We start from the raw sequence: 24,350 nt of genomic DNA, 5'->3' as shown, positions 1-24,350 counted from the left end.
ATGAAGACACATGAAATGGCTGTGATATTTTGCCCCGAGTAGAGAAGAACAAAATGAAAATGCAACTGTAAAATAATTAAAATATCTCACAGATCTACTGTAAGACACAGATTAAATGAAAACAAAAAATAAAATTAAAACAAGAGAGATGATTGAGGTAATGACTTGATGAAGTGAGGAATACTCAAATCAAAACACATGAGGTGAAAAAAATCATGATCCTGATTATAATAAGAATTTTTGAGACTGAAAGGAATATTAGCAATATTACATGATTACAGAATTGTGACATTTATATTTGCATCTTAAATCTTTCTATATTTAGCATGCAATGTCTTAGAATCAGAAAATCATAATAGCTCCTTATGGAACACAATATTTAAGTGATCACCAATAATAAGAACTGTGAAACTGATACTGACGAGTTATTTATAGGAGAGGAATCTCAATAGCAAATGTAGAGTTCCTCAATGCCTGAATTTCAAAAATTAAATGTTACTAAATCCACAAGAATCCATTAAGCACTACCCATCCAACAAAGTGCTCTAACCCTTTTTGGGTTAACTCCATCATAATAGTTATATAATTTGTTTTAAATGTCTAAAATATTAGCTTCTGGGATAACTGGGTGATAGGCATTAAGGAGGGCATGTGATGTGATAAGAACTGGGTGTTGCATGCAACAGATGAATCACTGAACACCACACCTGAAACAAATAATGTCCTATATGACAGCTAACTGAATTTAAATTTTAGAAAATAATAAAACATTAGATTCCATGTACAGACAAACAATAGGACAAAGCCCATCCTTGAATGTCTATGTCAAAGGAGAGGGGGCTGCCCCAGTCCCAGGTTTGAGTGCAGGCATCAGGTGCCTGGGAAACAATGTGTGCTTGCTGCACAGAAGTACACAGCTGAGTCTTCAGGCTGGGTGTCTCTGATGTGCAGGGAGAAATGTTTGGCCGTCCTATTCAGTGAAACTGTGAGTCTTTGGTCTTCTTTTGTGGCCATGTTTGAACGAATGTATATAAGGAGCTGGAGACCTTTTCCAAGTTCTTGCTTATACCAAGGGAAATAGTCTGAACGACCATCTGAAAAACTGCAGTTGATAACAGAGCTGCTTCCCTCCTGGACACTCAGGGTAGAAGGATGCTGCTCCACATTCTCTCCCTGGCTGAACCCTGTGCAGAAAGAAAAGGTCAAAGAAAGGAGGAGAGATTTCAGGTTATTGTACTTCAGAGTGCTTTTTTTCTACACCAGTGGAAGGAAACATGAATAAAGCCAATCTTGAGTTCTGAAGAATATCCACTAATATACTTCGGGGCCCATAAACACTCAACTCACAGTTCAGCTGCAGCCACAAGAACATGATTAAAGCTCCCATGGATGTCTTCATGGTTCCTGCCACTTAAACTCAGGTTCAGAATTGCAGCCTCCAGCCAGCCCAGCTCGTTTTCTTATCAAGCCATCCCTTCTTTCCTCTAACAGAGTAACTTCCCACATTGTCTACCAGCCAATAAGAAAAAGGCTCTGCTGCTACCATGATATAGTCCATCAGATGCACTAAGATGAACCCTCCACGTGTTCTTCATTAGCACAGGTGCACTGCCATCTTGTGGTCACAGCTCTACTGAACTCTGCTGGGAAAATGTTCTTCTCTTAGCCTGTGTCTCTGAGGGACTCACATGCATCAAGGCAACAATCGGTCAAGCAAATTATATCTTAGTTCAGCGATGAAGGGCACAGTAAGTTGTGGAGATCAAGCTTTACATGCCTGCACACTGCTGAGTCACTGTTAGTAAGTTGGAAAGAGGTAGATGCTATTGCTATTTATTCAGTGATGGTCCTGGTGTACATGTTTGAAATCAGGAAGAAATCATGATTTACTTCCTTTCTGTTCCACCAAATCTCCCATCCTCAATTGTCTATTACGGAGAAAACCCTTTTGTAAAAGGTAAATGTTACCAAAGATTACAGTAAGAGAGATCATTTGATATTTCAAATGCCTCTGATCTCAGCTCTGCTCCTCCTGGATGGTGTTGCCTGACCTTGTTTTTTCCAAAGGAATGACAGTACCAACAGTCAAAACGGGGACTATCCCTTCAGTTAAGATGACTATGACAAAAAGTAAAGGACCAAATATAAATGATAAGGGAGCAGGGATAACTTCCATCTGTTACTACTTTTTCAACTATAGGAAACTCTTTGACCTAATATTGCACTAATTTGTAAAGAGAAATCTGACAGTAGATTTAGTAGAATCTCAGTAGAAATTCTGAGAAAATATCAAGCTGTAAACTCAGAAAATATAACCACATGTAAGTTTATCCTTGAGGTGATTTCCTTTTCTCAAATCAAAATACATGGCATGTCATCCAGTGTAATTACTGACTCACAGCCTAAGGAGAATTTCTGCTAAAGTATTAGCCATCCATCTTGTCATGCTTCCCACTTCCTGGTCAACACTGCTTCACATTCCATATATATTCCATTATATTTCTCCTAAACTCCACTACAGTGTTCTTGCCTCAGGACTCATTAATAAAATTCTCCAATCCTGTGAGTTTCCAGAATTATCTCTCTCTTCTAAAACCCCTTTCTCATTCGTATGAATTTCTTGGAATCTTTTGATGACCTCTGTGAGAAAAAATCCAAGAAATCATAAATATTGTGTGTGCTGGAGGATGGTACCAACAGGAAACTGGTCCTAAAGAACTGATCAAGAGAAATGGTCTCTGAGAAACCAAGACTACCTCATTTCCAAAAAATGGAATCCCCTTTCCTATGATTCCTACTCATGGAGCCTCTCAAATGACAAAAAATACAACTCTTCTTCCTTCTACCTGTTCTACCCTGAAAGATTTAAAGACAGCTATCAGAACATCGACTCAATATATTAATATATGTGTATATATGAAATGTGTTTTTATGTATGGAAAATTTCTTGGTTCTGAGAGTTTTCCATTCTTTCACCCATTCTCCATAAAGTAAGAATTCTCACACTTCTCTGGGTAAATTTCCCTCTTCTCCAACAGAGATTATTTAGGTCAATATTTGTACCTTTTAGGCATGACTATTAGAACTGAATGTAAAGGTCTGAATATGACCATTACTATAATAACACTTTTCCATTAATTAACTATTGTACAGATAAGGCCATCTCTTATGCAAAATTTCCAGCTCCTTGATTATTTCATAGACTCTTGTTTTAGTATGATCCTAGTGTTGGCCTAGAAAACCTTCATCTACCAGCTTCATGGACTGCCAGCTCTGCAAATCTTCCAATTCCAGTGATCTTTTTTGCAGACAATGTGTGAGTATGCACATTATGCTCGCTCATCATGCCTTCAAGGGATGCCCAAATGGGATATTTAAAAAATATATATACATATATACATATATACATATATACATATATACATATATATGTATATATGTATATATGTATATATATTTTTTTAAGGAAAGTCCTTAGAAATACATGTAGGTCTTCACATGGTGCCATCACCTTTGGCTTACTCTTATAAAAACAGTCGGTGATGCATGAGTTTGCTGGTAAAATCACAGTGGCTCAGCCTGAGTCTCCTTTCCTGCCCAAGGGCTCAGACATTTACACAAACTGGAACTCTCCATTCAGGGTTTCAAATTGGAACCACAACTTTCTCAGACCCAAATCACAAAGATAAATGCCTGGGATTGCATTAGACACCTTCTCTTTACTCAGCACGATGGTTCTATAGGAAGGAGGCAGGGGAATGAATGCTAAAGAGGAAATTAGGAAACACAGTGTCTTTCTCCTCCAGCTCATTCACTACCTAATTTTTCCATACAGTCATCTTGGAAACAGTCAGGATGTGTGAAAAGAAGTTGGACTCAAGAATTTCTAATGGCCCTTCTAGCTCTTAATTTCTTCTATGCTATAAAACGAAGCAAATCTTTATTGATGACTGATTGTATGCAATATGTACTGGTGTCAGATTGGGTGAAATTGCCTGCATCATGCAACCCCAGGACCATTTTCACAACCACTTGTGATCTAGTGGGTCTGAGGTTGATCCCAACCTACCCTGAGTCCTCTTCAGCAGAGTGAGATGAGATCCTATGTGGGTTTTCGTTTCTTCTCTGAGATTACTAATGTATCAAGGAGAAATAAATCCAAATTAACATGGAATAAAATGGGAATTTATTCACTGAGTGGAGTCCTTTACAGGCACTGAAATGAGCGTGCACTATGACCAACATGGGTAAGCAGGAAAATCTTCTGAAGTTTCAATTTCTTAAAAATATCTTTTACATATAACTTATGTACTGTATGAAAAAAGAAAGAATCTCTGCAGTTGAGACAACCTAGGGGAGGTGGATGAGCTGACTAATATAGAAAGCGAGATGCACTTTTAAAAACAGCCTAATTGCTTTATGGAGTCTGGCTTTCTCTTTGAATCCTTAGTTTGGAGTTTCAAAATTTCCAACCAGGGATGCCTCTACAATTTTTGAGATCATCTCAAAACGAAAACTTGAAACTAGATTCAAAAACCAGGTTAAGGGACGCCTGGGTGTCTCAGTTGGTTAAGCAGCAGCCTTCGGCTCAGGTCATGATCCCAGCGTCCTGGGATTGAGTCCCGCATCGGGCTCCTTGCTCCGCGGGGAGCCTGCTTCTCCCTCTGACTCGCCTTCCACTCTGTCTGCCTGTGCTCGCTCTTGCTTGCTCTCTCTCTGACAAAAAACAAACAAACAAACAAAAAAAAAACAGGTTAAAATATATCATTAGGCAATGATTCTATGGGAATCATTTATCTAAAATGCTTTAACTCTTCATGCATATTAGTTCCCCATGTCTCCCATTTAATTTTTTAAAAATTTATTTTCAGCATAACAGTATTCATTGTTTTTGCACCACACCCAGTGCTCCATGCAATCCGTGCCCTCTCTAATACCCACCACCTGGTTCCCCCAACCTCCCACTCCCCGCCGCTTCAAACCTCTCAGATTGTTTTACAGAGTCTATAGTCTCTCATGGTTCACCTCCCCTTCTAATTTCCCCCATTTAATTTTTTAAAGATTTTCTTCTTTTCATCACAACCAGGTTCAAAGAAAAAGGAGGACATGAGGTATCCTGTATATCTTCTGACCCCACACAGGTATCACCTTCCCATTATCAACTTCCCCATGACCTTTTCACAGTGGAAGACCCTATGCTTCCATATCAGGTGACCCACAGTTTATCTAGAGTTCATTCTTGCTGTTGTAGGTTCTATGGGTTTGAACAAATGTGTAAAATATGTATCCACCATTGTAGTATCATAGAGAGTAAGTCATTACATTAAACATGCTTTGAGCTACACTGATACCTCTTGTTCCCCTCAACCCTTGGCAACAACAATCTTTTACTGCCTCCAGAGTTTTGTCTTTTACAGAAAGCCATAGAGTCTGAATCATACCTTATATAGCCTTTTCGGATGGGTTGTTTTTACTTAGTAAAATGCATACAGTTTCCCCCTATCTCTTCATGGCTTCATACCTCATTTCTTTTTTGCACCAAATCATATTCCATTGTTTGGATGTGCCACAATTTATTTATTCATTCACTTATTGAAAGACAGGTAGCTTACTTCCAAGTTTGGAAGTAAAAACCTCTATAAAACACCTGTGTACAAGTCTGGGTGTAGATATAACTTTTCAAACCCATTGGATAAATACAACGGAAGGCCATTGCTGGATAATATGGTAAGAGTATGTTTAGTTCTGTAAAAAAACTACCAAACTGCTTTCTTGAAATGTGCAGGTATACACTTTCAATTTGTAGTAATTTCCCAACAAAACTTACTACACCCTTGGCTGCATGTCAAAACCCCAGCTAGTCCAAAGCAGGCATACACACCACAGGTGGCCCTGCCAGCTGCTCAGCTCACACACAGCCTGCTGTGACCCAGAACCTGAATCTGCATGTGTTCCTGCCTGTGTCCTGCTGCCCACATATCTCTCTGCTCAGGCACTTGTTCTTCCCACTTATGGAACTATCATTTAAAAGACAGGTACAAAGATAAAACTAGTATTAGTTTCAAAACAATGAGGGCACAGCATTTGACCACCTTGGGAGAGTTGGAGGCTGTGTAAATACTCAGGTCCCATGATCCAGAAGCTAGCTCTGCTCCTAGCTTCTAGTAGTCTGACAACTTACATTCATCTGAAATTTCAGGGGCACAGGCCTTCCTATCAATGCCCTTTCATCAACATAAAAACCAGTGCAGGCTGGAACTCAGTATGTGCTAGAATTTTCCACATGCAAGTTTCAACTTTGGGGTTGGGGTCAGCAGTCTTTGTCTATGGCCACAACAACAAGGGTTCTTTCAGGGTTGTCCTGGAGGATTTCTGCTCCCTTTTCCAAACTGGGAATGATGTTACAAGATCATGAAAATAGATTCATTCAAAATGAAAGGAAGAGCAATGATCTGCATGGAAGAGAATGAATATATCCATGAGCTTGCCCATGAAAGGTGCTATTTAGAAATGACTTAAATGGTGACTTCTGTCAGTGGTGTGTTAACAAATATGTACAAATGATCAATAGAAATCATTAAGATTTTGTGATTCTGTAGGGTCTTCTACATCAGGTACTCAGAGGATATGCATTCATGTCACCTCAGATTCACAAACTTTGGAAAAATATGAGCTCCACTAAGTCAATTATGCTCTAAAATCCTCCATTTATTCATGCATAAAATGAAAGTACTTGTTTACAGGGTCTTATCTTACTTACTGATAAAGAAAATAAATTTAATAAGATAAGTAGAGTGAGTGAATTATTTTATTACATTTCTAATTATTATTTTATTACATTATTATTTTATTACATTTCTAATTTCCAGGAGAAAAAAAAATGCTGAATAGACTTGAAAAAACATTCTACATGGCCTCTTTACATTTCACTGAAAAATAACCTACAGGAAACTTAAAAATTGTGTCACATCCTTTGTTCATGGCCATCTATTTTTTTTTTGAGGGTTTTCCATTTAAGTAATTTATATATAATTTATATGCTAGGTTTCAGGACATTTGTCTTAACAGGGTACTGGATATGGGCATCTCTGTCACTTTCTCCAAAGGTTCCATGGTAGAGCTTTTTACCTGCAAAGGGCTTTTTGAAACAAAAAGAGCAAGGGAAGAAAGTGAAATGAGAGCACTGGTAGGTCTAATTTTAGGAGGGAAAAGACAGTTACATAAATCTGAAAATATGCAAAGGCTGCAGTGGGAGCAAAGGCCTGCCCTAGGTAAGTGGGTGGAGGGGCTGTAGCCCCAAACTACAGCTGCAGTTTGGGTGCAGGCTGCAGATCACCAGAGAGCACTGTGCCTCCACAGCACACAGGTAGGTGGCTGAGTCTTCCAGCTGGGATGCCGTGATGTGGAGGGTGCTGGACCGATCCTTAGTATTCACTGTGCAGTTTAACCTCCCACTCTGCTGCATCCCTGAAGTTATGTAAAACAACTGGGTGAGGCCGCTGTCCCCGGGATGCTGTCGGAACCACTGCACTCTGTATGGACTGCTAGAAAAATTGCACTTCAGAGTATAGCTGGCTCCCTCCTGGAGGCTCAGGGCTGAAGGGGTCTGCTCCACATTCATCCCTTTCACCCCTGTGTGGAAAGAAGGAAACAGATACAAATGATATCACTGGAGAGTCACTGATGCAGTTTGAAAATGTGTAAAATATCCTAAGACACACCTCTGAGGATATAGGACTCTAGGAGCTCAGTGTCAGCTCCTCCCATCACTGTGCATTGTGGACCACTCCCCAGCCCCATCTGGAACGCCCCCACTCACAGCAAATCTGGAGACACAGGATTTCCAGCAGAGTTCCCCAGCGTCTCCTCATGATTCCTTGTCTAGTTAATGGGGTGCCTTCAGCCCTACTGTGTAGAGTGTAGTCTTGGGTCCAGAGGAATTGTGTTCTTACAGTGAATCCTTCCCACCAGAATCACTGAGCACCAATTGCACCTCAGCTCAGTCATTCACGGAACTTGAGACTCCGCCCACAGTGGCCCTATAACAGTGCACAGGAATCTCTCCCAAACTGTGCTTGTGGGCAGTGCAAGCAGGTAGGAGCAATATTTCCAATGTAGGAAGATGTAAGGTTTTTTTTTTTTTTTTCTTTTCCTTATAGCACTTTATGTAAGAAAAGTGCAGGTTGGTGTGTGAAGAAAGGTGAATGATTCTTCGAGAAGAGTCAGAGTCTATTGGGGATTATCCAGAACCTTGAAGAATCATAGGGAAGAATGACTCCATTCCCTAAACTGCATAGTTTGACAGACAATGTGAGCATTCAGTTATGTAAGAATACTGATAAAGGAAAACTATCTGATAGCATCCACTCAGTATTGTAGAAGTAAATACAATTTATCAAAAGAGTTCTAGAAACCAAGTCAGACAGTCATCATCTGTAAAGAAAATGATTCCTACCAGAATGTGGTCAGTGTAGAATAGGATGTGGTGCTTAATGTCCTCACTGATGTAATTTCCACGTCTCCATCTCTCCTGTGCACCTGCTAGACACCATGCTCACCCACAGAGCTCAGTCTGACCAGCCACACATTGCTGGTCAAAGTCAATATTGTCCTCTCCCTTTCCTTTTCTTTTTGTTCCTTATTGTTTCCTTTCTTCTCTTCATTTTTGTTTCCCTCCACTCTCAGTGGAGATATATGAAAAGGTAGAATAGATGGATATTGAAATAGTTTCAAGGCCAGTAAATTTGGGTGATTTTATTCATAACAATTGACAGCAGATAATGGGATATTTTCTGTTGAATTTCCATACTCACAATGCCCAGAAATATTAGCAGATAATGGGATATTTTCTGTTGAATTTCCATACTCACAATGCCCAGAAATATTCCTATCCTGGTATCTGTGAAGAATTATCTGCGTAATGGATTTCTAAAGACATGGCCTCCAGATATCTGAAGTTGATATGCAATGGCAGAACTGAACACCTGAGAGGGTCTTTACAAAAAACCCTGTTCTCTCTCTCCCCTATCTTTGCTATCTATAAGTGGACTGGCTCACATGATTTCTGTTCTCTGTAACTATTCAACTTTCCAACCATCACAAAGTCTTTGCTTCTCCTAAGGTCTAGAGTGCCCCTAGAGGAACAGAACTGGTGGCAAAGACAACAGAACAAGCCATTCAGCAGACACAAATCCCCAGCCCCTTTCATTCCAATCTTCCTGATGAAGGAAATGCAGATGGCCAGAAAAGAAGGTAACTGCCTAGTTTCAATGGGGATTACAGGAAAACCAAATCCAACTTTAAAATGCAATTGCATGGAAATTGAGATCAGAAAATAATTTCATAAATCTCACCTTATGCTATTTATTTTATTTCTTTACCTGAATTCAAAAGAAATCCAGAAGTATTCATTGAGCTTTTACAAAGGGGTAATTTCCTAGATGCTCAGAATATATAAAGTGTAATAGAATATTATTCAACCATAAAAAATGAAATTCTGCCATTTGCAATGACATGGATGGAGCTAGAGAATATAATTCTGAAGGAAATAAGTCAGTCAGAGAAAGACAACTACCATATGATGTCACTCTAGTGGAATTAAAGAAACAAACCAAACAAGCAAGGGGAAAAAAGGGGGAGAAAAATAAATCAATTAAACAACTCAATTAAACAGAACTAACTGATGGTTACCAGATGGATAGGGTTGGGAGATGGGTTCAATAAATGAGGGGATGAAGGAGTGCCCTGTTCCTGATGAGCACGGGTGATCTGTGGAAGTTTTGCATCACTATATATACACCTGAAACTAATGTAACATTGTATGTTAATTACTGGAAATAAAGTGAAAACAATACATATATAAATAAAATATACAAAAGAGGAACACATACTAGTTTATCATCTACAGGGGAAGATGAAAATATATATAATTATAATAGAGTCAAAGAATAGGACACTAAGTGAAATGAAAACTAAAAACTATGTGACCCCAGAGGAATACATATAGTTAAGGTCTACAGACATAATGTTATGAAAAAGGTGGTCATCTCTCCTTTCCCCTTTTTGGTGACAAGAAGGAAGGAGAACACAGATAAGCCTTTATGATGGCTTTTATGATTCTCATTACTTTTAACAATAGGAGAAATTTGTGAATATGTGAATTATTAAAAGTAATAAAACGTTACCTGTAGAGTAAAATCCTTTTTGACTACCACTCTCAATTCTGACCCATTCATCACTTATTATCTTGTATCTTTGTTCATCTTGACAATTTGGGGTTGATGCTTCCAGATGTTTTACTAGATTTGAATCAACAGAAAATACACAGCATTTTATTTAAATTTTATTATAATATAAATATTGATTTAGGGTATACCTTTCTTGTTTATAACCTCAATAGTAAATCTTGTAGGTCTCATTATATTAACCCATATACATCCTGTTTTCATTACATTCCATATTGTGGATTTACTTCCATCTATACATCTTTTCCTCTGTTGATTAAAGGCTAATATGACTTATTTAACCTAGGAAATACTACATTACAATAAACCTTATAAGCATTCCTCACCTAAGCACATGTTTTTCTAGGAACAGAGACTAGGAGGAAATGAAGAATAAGTCCTGAGGCTGGCAGGTGAAAATTACTCCAGGTGGAGGAAAGTCAGGGACAAAGGGCTTGAAGAAGAATGAAGAGAACTCATGTTCTCATTATTGTGCTGGAAGATTTTCATTTCTATGTTTTTCTTAATGTGCATTAAAACTGAGTTTATCAGCTCATTGGATAAACTCTTTCTGAAATTCTGTCCTGATATAGAGATAATGTATAGTTTGCTTCAATCAGCCACTGAGGTTTTCTAAATACAGTAAATCAGCAAGAGAAAAAGCACACCCAAGGAGAAGCCATGGTATATACAAGGAATATTACAATATTACAGAATAAAATTAAACATAGAAAAAATGTACACACTTGTACATACATGTACACACACTTACAGTTTGAGGATATTGTCAATGAAACAGAAAGGTACTTTACTTTTCCCAAATCATCAGGAAAAAAAAAAAAGAAAATTCTATCAGTGCAACAAAAAGGAAAGAGAAGAAAGAAGTGAAAGCATATGGAGCAAAACCAAGACATTAGAAATAAGTTCAAATATATCAGCAATCAAAACATAGATAAAAAGAAATTATTGAATTGAATCAAAACTTAAAACTATTGTTCTATATACACAATGGAATATTACAAAACCATCAAAACATTTGAAATCTTGCCATTTGCAACAACATGTTTGGAACTAGAGGGTATTATGTTAAATGAAGTAAGTCAGTCAGAGAAAGACAATTATCTTATGATCTCACTGATATGAGGAATATAAGAAACAAGGCAGAGAATCATCATGGAAGAGAGGAAAAAATAAAACAAGATGAAGCCAGAGAGGGAGACAAACCATAAGAGACTCATAATCATAGAAAACAAACTGAGGGTTGCTGGAGGGGATTGGGGTGGAGAGATGGGGTAACTGGGTGACGGGCATTAAAGAAACCACATGATATAATGGGCACTGGGTGTTATATAAGACTGATGAATCACTGACCTGTACCTCTGAAACTAATAATACATTATATGTTAATTAATTGAATTTGAATAGTTTTAGAATAAAATATAATAAAATGTTGGTACTAGCCACAAATTGAAGGTGGGAGAAAAAAAGCAAATACTTGAAATGTGTGATTTTCTAGTTCCTCTTTAATGATGACTATCTCAATGTATTTGTCTCTACATTTACAATAAATTCCTTGATGCAATGCATACTTTAACGTTCAAAAAAATTAATGTTATTTTCAAAAACACAAAATGCAGGTGTGGTTGAGGATATGAAGAGGTTGGAACACTTGTCCACTGTTGGAGGCAATGCATAATGTTGTAACCATGAAAAACAGTATAGAAGTTCTTCAAAAAGTATAAAATAGAACTACCATATGGTTCAGTCATCCCACTTCTTAGTATTTACCAAAAAGAATTGAAATCAACACAGAAATGTTTATAGCATCTTTATTCATAATTGCCAAAACATGAAAGCAACCAAGACATCCTTCAGTAGAAAAAAGGGTAAGTAAACTATGGTACAGCCACACGAGGGAATCTTATTCAGTGCTGAAAAGAAGTGAGCTATCATGCCATGGAAAGACATGCAATAAATATACGTGTGTATTTTCCTCTTTTTTTTTTTTTAAGATTTTATTTGTTTATTTGACAGAGAGAGCAAGCACAAGCAGGGGGAGCAGCAAGCAGGCAGAGGGAAGTGAGAAGCAGGCTCCCTGCTGAGCAGAGATTACCCCCCCCCCCCCGACCTGGGACTTGATCTCAGGACTCTGGGATTATGAGCTGAGCCTAAGGCAGATGGTTAATCCACTGAGCTACCCAGGGGCCTTACATGCATACTTCAAAGTGAAAGAAGCTAATCTGAAAAGGCTGCATTCTGTTTGACACCCAAGATAGGACATTCTGGAAGAGGAAAACTATGCAGACAATAAAAAGACCAGTGGTTGCCAGGGATTAGAGGCAGGAGCAGAAGAACATCTTTAAGTAAAGAAAAGTTGGTGAGCTGGTGAGCAAAAATCAAAAAACTTTGTAATGCACAATATTTGTGGAAAATGTTTTATGTCCTCTTCTCAATTCCTCAAAGAACAAAATCCCATTTTCTGCTGGGTTTAGAAGATGATCATTGTTTCTTATAGAGTCGTGGATGCATAGCTGTTCTGTGACTTGGAAAATTGCCTCATTGGGTCCACATATTTTACTTCCCTCCACCTCAATAACTTCAATATATGCAAACACATGCATGCACCCACCCATGCACCAATGTGGGCAACATCTTCCTCAATTACCAAAAATCATGTGGTGCTTCTTTTCCCTGACACTGTCCAGAGGGCACAGCACACACTGAGGTGCTTTCCCAGTAGGCCCAGGTGTCCTCTTATCTAGCCCTTCCTGCAAGTGTGCCCCTCTCCATAAAGAGCCTATTTTCTAAAAGTGGTTGATGTTACTGACTGCTAATAACTTCTTTCTTTTTCTCTTTGTTTTTGTGGCTTTCTGTCCTTTGGAGTATCTGCACTATCTTTTTTAAAACAGTTTTAGAGAAATCAAGAGATAACAGGTATTATTAATCTACAATGGTTTTTTTTTCCTTAGAGGTTTTAAGTACTCTCAACACACAACATGGGTCTCAAATTTATGACCATGAGATCCAGAGTCTGAGCTCTACCCACAGAGCCAGTCAGGCACCCCTAGACTACAATGTTTATCTAAAAGTCCGAGAAAAATTTCTATTGTATACCCTCTTGAATTGTTTAAAGTACATTTTCACATGCTTTTATATTTATAAAGGTATGAAGAAAAGTTTATATTTTGAACCAATTACAAAAAAATTAATTGAAACCAAGAATATATGACTAATATATAAGAAAATTACATTAATATTCTGTATTAATATTCTGATCATAGCTCATTTATAAAATCTACTGATAAGGGGATTATTAAGTTTAATAATTTAATTATTAAATTAAAGACCATAGAGTGCCTGGGTGATTCAATAGGTTGATTAAATGATTGGCTCTTGGTTTCTGCTCAGGTCATGATCAGTTCATGAGATCAAGTTCCATGTAGGCTCCATACTTTTTGAGGAATCTGCTTGAGATTCTCTCTCCCTCCTTCTGTGCCCCTCCGACTGATGTCCCTGACCCCGTGATCATAACGACAGACCTGAGAGGTGAGGATTGCTGTTCTTCAGATTTCCAAGGGCCACCTGAAGACTGGCATATGCCTCATGAAGTCAGGAATGAAACACATGGGTGACTTGGGGAGGATTCTGGCCAACATGTACCCATTACATAGGTTTGGGGCTGAAGCTTTCCCATCACCTCTCCTGCCATACTCTGTCAGGAAGACACTGGACATCATCACCTTCTTGGTCACACTGTGTCTCTCTAAAAGTATCATAAGACACAGGAACTCCCACCAGGGTGCAATGAACAACTTGTGGGGCTGGACGTTCACTCCAGGGATGAGCACAAGACCACTTCATTATTATGTGGTTTTACCTTAATTTAGTTACACCCTGACTGAGGAACTCTTGGCATCAAACTACTTTCAGTGTCACTAAGGAACACCTGAATTTGGGGAATGTTACTTCTGGTTCCTAAGCTCTAGTTGTCTGTATGATTTTGTATCAACCCGACACTGTGGGACTAACAACCACAGACTGTGCTAGAACCAGAATGGATCAGGCAGAGATGCTTAGCATCCAGGCCCCTGTTCTGCTCAGAGTTTGTGCTCAGCTCCCCCTACAGTCCCCGTCACTGTGTTACTCAGGGCACAGTAGTACACAGCTGAATCTGAGGCTTTCACTGAGCCTTTCTCCAAGTGGAAGGCTTTCGATTCGCTGTTGTAGGTGGCTTCAAATCCTTTGTTGCTTCCTTTCTCCTTGCCCCTCAAGGATTTCAGGAGGAGCTGTAGACCTTCACCGGGATACTGGACATACCAGAAAAGAGTAAGGGACCCTAATGCTGAATAAGTGCAGTTCACAGTCAGAGAAGCCTCTTCTAAGAGGGTCACTTGGCCTTCCATCTGAGTCACTGAGTCTCCACGGATTTGTCCTGAGGAAAGAGAAAGGAGATCTGTATCACCTTGGGCACAAAACTCATGGATAAATAATAGTTAAAAGTTTAACTGACACCATGGAAGAAAGAATTCAAATACTAAGAAGCATTGTATTTACCAAGCATTAAGAGTACCACAGTCACGAAGCCTGGAGAACACTTCATCTCTGGAGTGTCACCTAAATAATGCTCTTCATTCTTAACATGGAGAAGGTTGGAGTGACAGAGAAATGATCAGTGGAAGCCCACATTTCACACAGGAAATGTGATTGTGGTAGGAAGCTGCACCCCCTGGTGGACAGGGACTAAAATGCGTGCATGTTGGTCAGAATCCTCCCCAAGTCAGCCATCTGTTTCATCCCTGAAATCATGAGGCACATGTCAGGCTTCAGGTGGCCCTTGGAAATCTGAACAACAGCAATCCTGACTTATTAGGTCTGTTTTGTTCTTAAGACACTGCCTGATATGGAATTATTTAACACAGCATCCTGGGGCATTTCTGTGCCTGGGAGGGTAACAAACTTCTTAAAGCATCTTACTACAGTACTTCATATTTTCATGTATCCATGTGGACCAGCCCAAAAACCACTGACTGCCAGAAATGAGATTTGAGTTGAATATGGAATAAGTAAGAGGAAGTCAAATCATTGGTGACTGATTCTGTGTTTTGGACACTTTAACCCAATATTTAGAACTGTGACTGTCATTTTTTTAGTATTCTTTAAATGTTTTCTAAATCAAACAAAAATAATGAACAAATGACCTTTAATTGAAATACTGTATTTACTTTTTTTAAACTATTAGCAATTGCTAGAAATACTATTTTTTTTAAAGATTTTATTTATTTGACAGAGATCACAGAGAGGCAGGCAGAGAGAGAGGGGAAGCAGGCTCCCTGCTGAGCAGAGATTCCCGATGTAGGGCTCAATCCCAGGACCCTGGGATCGGGACCCGAGCCAAAGGTAGAGGCTTTAACACACTGAGCCACCGAGGTGCCCCTAGAAATGCTATTTTTAAATAAAAGTTTTCAAAAGAAGTCACACTATTTCTTAGTCACCATTTTAATAGTCAAATATAACTGATTTTCAGAATAATTAAAAAGTGAAAAATAGCAAATATGGGCAGAAGAAACATCATACATGGAGTCATTAAATCCATATAGAATTGTCTGAAATTAAGTTTTCAATATTTTGTTGACTCTAACATCAGGTGACTAGTGTATATGAATTAAGCCAAAAATATTAGTGCTATACTCTTAGCAAGTTTAACCTCAAGGATGCTTTCTATTACCATCCATCTGTCACATTTTGTTGCCAAACGTTAATCAAATAATTTTCCCACAAGGTAAGAAATCAGGATTATCAGGAAAAAGTTCTAGAAAGGGACACATCTCCTGTAAAGTCCTGTAAACATTTATCTCTAAACACATAGATGGAAGCTTAGCCCAAGCTGTATCCTGGAGGCCAGTCTCCAGAGATTCAGATCAGGGAGGTTCATGAGTCCAGAACCAATATGGAAACACTTTCCCAAATGCAGAGAGAAGTAAGAAATTCAGGCCTAGATACTGTTTGGGTTCACGTGTCCCTTTGCTTCCCCTCTACCTTCCAAATCATTTTGTCAGTCCTGCACATAACTATACTAGAAAGGAATTTGGGACAAACCCCTGCAAAATTGTATTCAGATATTCAGGGGAAATCCCTAGGAGGTTAGAATGATAATGGTTGAAAATAAACATGGGACAACAGGATGGCTCAGCTGGTAGAGCTTCAAGCTCTTGGTTATGACTAGGGTCATGATCTCAGGATCAGAGTCCTGCATGGGCCTCTGTACTCATTCAGAATCTGCTTTCTCTCTCTGTGTCTCTCTCTTAGTCTCTATGACTCTATCATTCTCTCTTAAATAAATAAATAAATAAATAAAATCTTTTTTTAAGAAGGAAAATAAACAATATAGTACATGGATGCAGAAAACCATCATCTGTAACTTTAGTTTTTTAAACAGTTTACTTTTTTTATTTGTCAGAGAGAGAGAAAAAGGGCACAAGCAGGGGGAGCAGGAGGCAGAGGGAGAAGCAGACTCCCCGCGGAGCAAGGAGCCTCATTCAGGACTCAGTCCCTGGACCCTGGGATCATGACATGAGCCAAAAGCAGACGCTTAATGGACTGAGCCACCCAGGCATCCCTATCCATAACTTTAGAAAAAACTTCAGGCCAATGAAAACCTACAGGAGAAATATTTTGCACTCTGTGTCACACAGAGGACTTGCTCGTCATTGAGGGAAGGTACTGCATAGTAAATGTGGATAAGTAATGGCTTTTATTAATGCATATTTTACATTAAAATAAACTGCACCAATTAGACAATTCTATATAATTTGACATTTGTATTTGTGAAGCACTCAAGATATTCGAGATAATGAACATATGCATCATCCCAAAAGTTTCCTCATGTCTCTTTGCAACCTCTCCCTCAATCCTCACCAACCCCACTTCCATTCCAGGGAACACTTCTGTCATGCTTTAGTCTGAATAATTTATAATTTTGAATTATGGAATTATATGTACTCTTTTATCTGGTACTTCACAATGTAATTATTTAAAAATTCTTCCATAGTCATAACTATCAAGAGTTTGTTTCCTTCTGTTGCTGTGTAGTATCTCGTGCGCCTATAAAACAGTTGGTCTATCCACCTGTTGCTGGCTGTATGGAGTACTCCCAGCAGATTCTTACAAACAAAACTGCTATGAACATTTGCATATAAGATTTTTTTTATAGACCTATCCTTTCATTTCCCCTGGCCTATAGCTGGGAGTAGAATGGATCGATCACACGGAAGATGTACATTTGACTTTCTTAAACCAATTTGTTCTAGTAGTTTCTTTCATTTTGTTTTGTAGATTCCCTTGCATTTTCTGCTCAAATGTGCTTTCTGGTAATAAAGAGAAGTTCACTTCTTCCCTTCCAGACTGTATGGCTTTTGTTTCTTCTACTTGCCTTATTACATTGGATTGAACCTCTACTTCAATATTAAATACAAGTGGCCAAGCCAAAACATTTGCCTTACTTCTGAAACTAAGGAAAAAGAGATTAAGCTTTCACCATCAAGTGTGACATCTGATGAAGATTTTTTGTTAAACCCTTTTTTAAGGTGAGGAAATTCCCTTCAATTTTGTGTAATTTGCTGGGAGTTTTAATCAGGAATGGATCTGAATTTTGTCAATTGCCTTTTCTGTACCTATTAAGATTATCCTCCTGGGGCACCTGGGTGGCTCAATTGGTCAAGCTACTGCCTTCGGCTCAGGTCATGATCCCGGAGTCCCGGGATCCAATCCTGCATCAGGTTCCCAGGTCCATGGGGATTCTGCTTTTCCCTCTGACATTCTCTGCTCTTGTGCTCTCTCTCACTCTCTCTCTCTCAAGTAAATAAATAAAATCTCTAAAAAAAAAAAAAAAAGAAAAGATTATCCTCCTAAATTGCTTATCTGCTACTTGTCAATCTCTCTGGGTATATTATTGATAAATTGTCATAACAAAATACTAATAATACTACTAATAATAAATTTACTGCTAATAGTAAATTTACAATAATAAGTATACAAAAATGAAACAAAGCTCAAAAGTATCAAGAAAGTTCATGGCAAAGCTAATAGATTACAACACAGAGCTGGGATAGCAAAAGCCTGTTACTTCCTTTTGACAGTATAGATTGTCAAATTTCAGAGAAAGATAGCGGGTAGCAGAAGACTTCTTCCTAAGCCTTTGAAATATTTTAAGAGAGTCTTTTTCAGGTTCTTTATTTATGCAAATGGAACTACTAAAAACAATTCAATAATTGCAAGTTTAGATCTTTTACCAAATGAGGAAAGAAATAATGGATACTCAGAATGTATCTAGGAGCTGACCAGTGGCTTCACCATTCCATCTGGACCAATTATTCATACCTGAAAGAAGCAACACACTGTAGCTAGAGTGACAAACTCCTCTAGGATTTTGTGATTCACCAATATAGTAGAGCTCCATTCATCACTAGTGATCACTCTGTTTTTCTGTTCCTTGAAACTTTTTTGTGATAATGCAGTCTAGAGTATAGTTTTTTCCAAATAATCAATATAAATGTGTCAAATATTTAAAATAGAATTACCTTATGACCCAGCATTCCACTTCTGATATGTACTCAAAAATGGAAAGAATTTGGATATTTCCAAAAATATTGAGGTTTTTTGAATTTCAGTTTCTACCAAAAATTGGAAGCAAACCAAAAGTCCATCAACACATAGAAAACATGGTTAAATAAAATGGTACATTATATACACAGAGATATTGTTCAACCTTAAAAAGTAAAGAAATTCTGACACATGATGCAAGTGGATGCATCATGGGGGCAGTACATCAAATGAAATTTTGAGAAATGACCAATACTACATAATTCTTCTTCTATGAGAGCTAAAGATCTTCAGCTCAAGGAAGGAGAATGCAGAATAGTAGTTCTGAAGGGGTGGAGGAATAGAATAAAGGAGAGTTATTGTTTAATGAGTCCAAATATTCAGTTTTTTAAGATGACAAGATTCTAGAAATGAAAGGTGCTGCTGATTGAATAACAATGTACGTGTATTTCATAACCCTGAACTATACACTCAAAATATACTCAAGTGGTAAAAACGAATGTGAAAATGGTCAGATTCTATGATTAAAGAAACTTGAGGAGATACTTAAGATTTCTACTCTGCAAATATGCCTTCCAAACAAATATAAGAGGGTGTTTGATGCAAGACCAATTATCAACCATCTATTACCATTCAATTTTAATGCCTTAGGTCATTGGACTTAGAACTGGAAGGAAGAAAATGGAGGGAATGAAGATTTTGGAATGTGGAACATTGATCAAAAAGGAGGGCTGGTAAATGTGCAAACTGATTCACCTGTTGGCAAGAAAATGTGCTTTTTTTGTTTTTAAATATAGATGATTTTTAATAGCTTTTTCTTACATTATGTTAGTCACTATACAGTACATCATTAGTTTTTTTTTCCTTCTTTTCTATTTTATTGGCATTTCTTTTTTTTTAATTAAATTTTTTATTTTTTATAAACATATATTTTTATCCCCAGGGGTACAGGTCTGTGAATCACCAGGTTTACACACTTCACAGCACTCACCAAAGCACATACCCTCCCCAAATGGACCCATAATCCCATCCCCTTCTCCCAAACCCCCTCCCCCCAGCAACCTTCAGTTTGTTTTGTGAGATTAAGAGTCACTTATGGTTTGGCTCCCTCCCAATCCCATCTTGTTTCATTTATTCTTCTCCTACCCACTTAAGCCCCCATGTTGCATCACCACTTCCTCATATCAGGGAGATCATATGATAGTTGTCTTTCTCCGCTTGACTTATTTCGCTAAGCAGGATACGCTCTAGTTCCATCCATGTTGTCGCAAATGGCAAGATTTCATTTCTTTTGATGGCTGCATAGTATTCCATTGTGTATATATACCACATCTTCTTGATCCATTCATCTGTTGATGGACATCTAGGTTCTTTCCATAGTTTGGCTATTGTGGACATTGCTGCTATAAACATTCGGGTCCACATGCCCCTTTGGATCACTATATTTGTATCTTTAGGGTAAATACCCAGTAGTGCAATTGCTGGATCATAGGGCAGTTCTATTTTCAACATTCTGAGGAACCTCCATGCTGTTTTCCAGAGTGGCTGCACCAGCTTGCATTCCCACCAACAGTGTAGGAGGGTTCCCCTTTCTCCGCATCCTCGCCAGCATCTGTCATTTCCTGACTTGTTGATTTTAGCCATTCTGACTGGTGTGAGGTGATACCTCATTGTGGTTTTGATTTGTGTTTCCCTGATGCCCAGTGATATGGAGCACTTTTTCATGTGTCTGTTGGCCATCTGGATGTCTTCTTTGCAGAAATGTCTGTTCATGTCCTCTGCCCATTTCTTGATTGGATTATTTGTTCTTTGGGTGTTGAGTTTGCTAAGTTCTTTATAGATTCTGGACACTAGTCCTTTATCTGATATGTCCTTTGCAAATATCCTCTCCCATTCTGTCAGTTGTCTTTTGATTTTGTTCACTGTTTCCTTTGCTGTGCAAAAGCTTTTGATCTTGATGAAATCCCAATAGTTCATTTTTGCCCTTGCTTCCCTTGCCTTTGGCATTGTTCCTAGGAAGATGTTGCTGAGGCTGAGGTCGAAGAGGTTGCTGCCTGTGTTCTCCTCAAGGATTTTGATGGATTCCTGTCTCACATTGAGGTCCTTCATCCATTTTGAGTCTATTTTTGTGTGTGGTGTAAGGAAATGGTCCAATTTCATTTTTCTGCATGTGGCTGTCCAATTTTCCCAGCACCATTTATTGAAGAGGCTGTCTTTTTTCCATTGGACATTCTTTCCTGCTTTGTCGAAGATTAGTTGACCACAGAGTTGAGGGTCTATTTCTGGGCTCTCTATTCTGTTCCATTGATCTATGTGTCTGTTTTTGTGCCAGTACCATGCTGTCTTGATGATGACAGCTTTGTAATAGAGCTTGAAGTCCGGAATTGTGATGCCACCAACGTTGGCTTTCTTTTTCAATATTCCTTTGGCTATTCGAGGTCTTTTCTGGTTCCATATAAATTTTAGAATTATTTGTTCCATTTCTTTGAAAAAGATGGATGGTACTTTGATACGAATTGCATTAAATGTGTAGATTGCTTTAGGTAGCATAGACATTTTCACAATATTTATTCTTCCAATCCAGGAGCATGGAACATTTTTCCATTTCTTTGTGTCTTCCTCAATTTCTTTCATGAGTACTTTATAGTTTTCTGAGTATAGATTCTGTGCCTCTTTGGTTAGGTTTATTCCTAGGTACCTTATGGTTTGGGGTGCGATTGTAACTGTGATGGACTCCTTAATTTCTCTTTCTTCTGTATTGTTGTTGGTGTAGAGAAATGCAACTGATTTCTGTGCATTGATTTTATATCCTGACACTTTACTGAATTCCTGTATAAGTTCTAGCAGTTTTGGAGTGGAGTCTTTTGGGTTTTCCACATATAGTGTCATATCATCTGTGAAGAGTAATAATTTGACTTCTTCTTTGCTGATTTGGATGCCTTTAATTTCCTTTTGTTGTCTGATTGCTGAGGCTAGGACCTCTAGTACTATGTTGAATAGCAGTGGTGATAATGGACATCCCACATCATTAGTTTTTAATTTAGTGTTCCATGATCCATTGTGTGCGTATAACACCCAGTGCTCCATGTAATATGTGCTCTCCTTAATACCCATCACTGGGCTCACCCAACCCCCAATTCATCCCCTCTGAAACCCTCAGTTGTTTTCAAGAGTCCATAGTCTCTCATGGTTTGTCTTCCTCACTGATTCCCCATCCCCTTCATTTTTCCCTTTCTTCCCCTAATGTGCTCCATGCTATTCTTTATGTTCCACAAATAAGTCAAACCAAATGATAATTGACTTTTCCCATCTGACTTATTTCATTTACCATAATCTCCTCCAGTTCCATCCATGTCAATGCAAATGGTAGGGTTTCATCCTTTCTCATGGCTTAGTAATAATCCATTGAGTATTTAAGGACCACATCTTCTTTATCCATTTGTCTGTTGAAGGTCATCTTGGCTCCCTCCACAGTTTTCCCTTTGTGGACATTGCTGCTATGAACATTGGGGTGCCTGTGGCCCTTCTTTTCACTACCTCTGTATCTTTTGGGGCAAATGCCTAGTAGTGCAACTGCTGGGTCGTAAGGTAGCTCTATTTTTAATTTCTTGAGGAACATCCACAGTGTTTTCCAAAGTGGCCTCACCAACGTAAATTAAACAGAATGGGGAGGGAGATGCTATAAGCGCTGGAACAAGGAAGGTGAAATAACAACAAATGCCTTTGAAGAAAGGATGAAGTGAAGGGCAGGAGCTGACAAAGGGGCAAATTCACACTCTGTCCTTCACAGTGTCCCCCTAGAGCCCCTAATTATGAGCATTTGTGGATAAGACTGGTTCAAATCAGGTAGACCTCCTGTATGCAAACTGAGCACAAGCATCCTAGTGGTGTTAATAAGACAAAATGAAGAAAACTTTGCTATAGAGCAGACTCCTTGGAAACTAAATGGGAGTACAATTGACTCACAGCAAACAAACCTAATTAAACTGTCACTAAATGGTATAAAATAGCATGATGTGCATATCTATACACATTTGTATGTATGTGTATAGATATACACATATGCATGATGTGTATACATATATATATATATATATATATATATATATATATATATATATCCAAGAGACATTTCATAGTCTATCTTACTCTAACAATGTCTGTAACATAATATATGCTCAATAATATTTTGAGCAATAATATAAGCTCAATAAATATTTACTGAACAAACTGATTTGAAAACTCCAACAATTAACACAAACTATTGCTGACTTTGAGCCAAACGTTTCTTAGCCAATTCTTTGGCTAAATCTTACTACAAAATGACAAATTATTTATTGTGCTTACTCTAGTCTTCAATAAATAATTTCAGCACAAATTTTCAGGGATTAGGAACTGTTTTATGCATGATAACTCTTATCTAGAGTGGTATTTTCTTAGAATGAGTTTCTCCTTCTAAGCCTGCACCTGTGCCACTTCCTGTCTGGGATGACAATTGCCCCCCCTTGGGCCTTACTGTAGGGAGATACATCAACATGAGCCCTGTGGTTTGGGTATACCTCCCCCATCACGACTCTCACAGTGGCCTCTCTCAGTGCACAGAAGTACACTAGAGAGTCCTCCAGCTTTCACAGCTGAGATGACAAGTTGGATGAAATTTCTTGTCTTCTGAAAATTCAGTGAGTAGCGACCTTTAGTGGCATTTTGCTGGTTAAGAATCCTGACGAATAAGGAGAATCGTTGCCCCCACTGCTGGGCTGCTTGTACCACAAAAGACTATAACATGTTCCATTGGTGTTATATGTGCATTCCAGAGTGACAGTCCCCTTCTCCTGCACTAACATTGCTGGTTGGGCTTGAGTGACCTTCTGATCAATACTGGATCCTGAAGGGAAAATAACACAGAATCAGAGACTTCTGGAATACATGATGTGGCACAAAGAACTTCTGTTTTACACACTGTCATCCCTCCTTCCCAAGGTACGCACAAGATCCTGCCTACATCTCTGGATTTTAAGTCAGAGAGGAGACACATTCCCACAGGGACCATCCTTACCTAGCCACACAGAAGCCATGACCACCTGGAAAAGGTTGTAGAGCAACATGTTTGAGTTCTCCCACTTCTCCCACTAGAAGGAAAATGTCTTCTTCCTCTTCAAGTTCAGGGCTCAGCACTGTGAGAAGAACCTGACTGGGTGAGGGAAGGATTGCTGGTTATGTGCTGCTGTGGCCCCAGATCGGGAAACAGGGGTTTCCTGGTATAGCAAGTTGTGTGGGTCCTGTCATAATTCTCTACGTTCTAGCTGAGAGTCTCACTACCCCACATCCATTTTCATTAGGCAACTTCTTATTTAAATTCAGTTAGCCAACACATAGTACATCACTAGTTTCAGATGTAGTGTTCAACAATTCATCAGTTGCATTCAGCACCCAGCAGGCATTAAGCAACTGTAACTAAAAACATTGCAACTGAAAATAAACATAAGTGAAATTTATATTGAAATGAGGATTGTGGATCGATGGTTTAGT

General features: G+C 38.5%; 1 pseudogene and 3 gene segments (V, D, J or C); all 4 read right to left on the bottom strand.

Moving 5' to 3' along the window:
* Positions 1-578: 578 nt before the first annotated feature.
* Positions 579-1,459, bottom strand: LOC131836334 (T cell receptor alpha variable 13-1-like). The segment is given in 2 exon segments: positions 579-1,184; positions 1,348-1,459. Coding segments are annotated over 2 exon segments (366 nt in total).
* Positions 1,460-7,267: 5,808 nt separating this feature from the next.
* Positions 7,268-7,949, bottom strand: LOC131837198 (T cell receptor alpha variable 22-like). The segment is given in 2 exon segments: positions 7,268-7,632; positions 7,820-7,949. Coding segments are annotated over 2 exon segments (417 nt in total).
* A 6,371-nt stretch (positions 7,950-14,320) lies between these two features.
* On the bottom strand, positions 14,321-14,859 carry LOC131837197 (T cell receptor alpha variable 9-2-like). The segment is given in 2 exon segments: positions 14,321-14,655; positions 14,778-14,859. Coding segments are annotated over 2 exon segments (381 nt in total).
* A 104-nt stretch (positions 14,860-14,963) lies between these two features.
* Positions 14,964-23,926, bottom strand: LOC131837196 (T cell receptor alpha variable 14/delta variable 4-like; annotated as a pseudogene).
* Between the last annotated feature and the right edge of the window lie 424 nt (positions 23,927-24,350).

This window comes from Mustela lutreola, chromosome 7, assembly GCF_030435805.1.
Source record: "Mustela lutreola isolate mMusLut2 chromosome 7, mMusLut2.pri, whole genome shotgun sequence".
NCBI classification, from domain to species: Eukaryota; Metazoa; Chordata; class Mammalia; order Carnivora; family Mustelidae; genus Mustela; species Mustela lutreola.
Note: the sequence above shows the minus strand (reverse complement) of the source record. Positions and strands in the feature narration are given on the sequence as shown.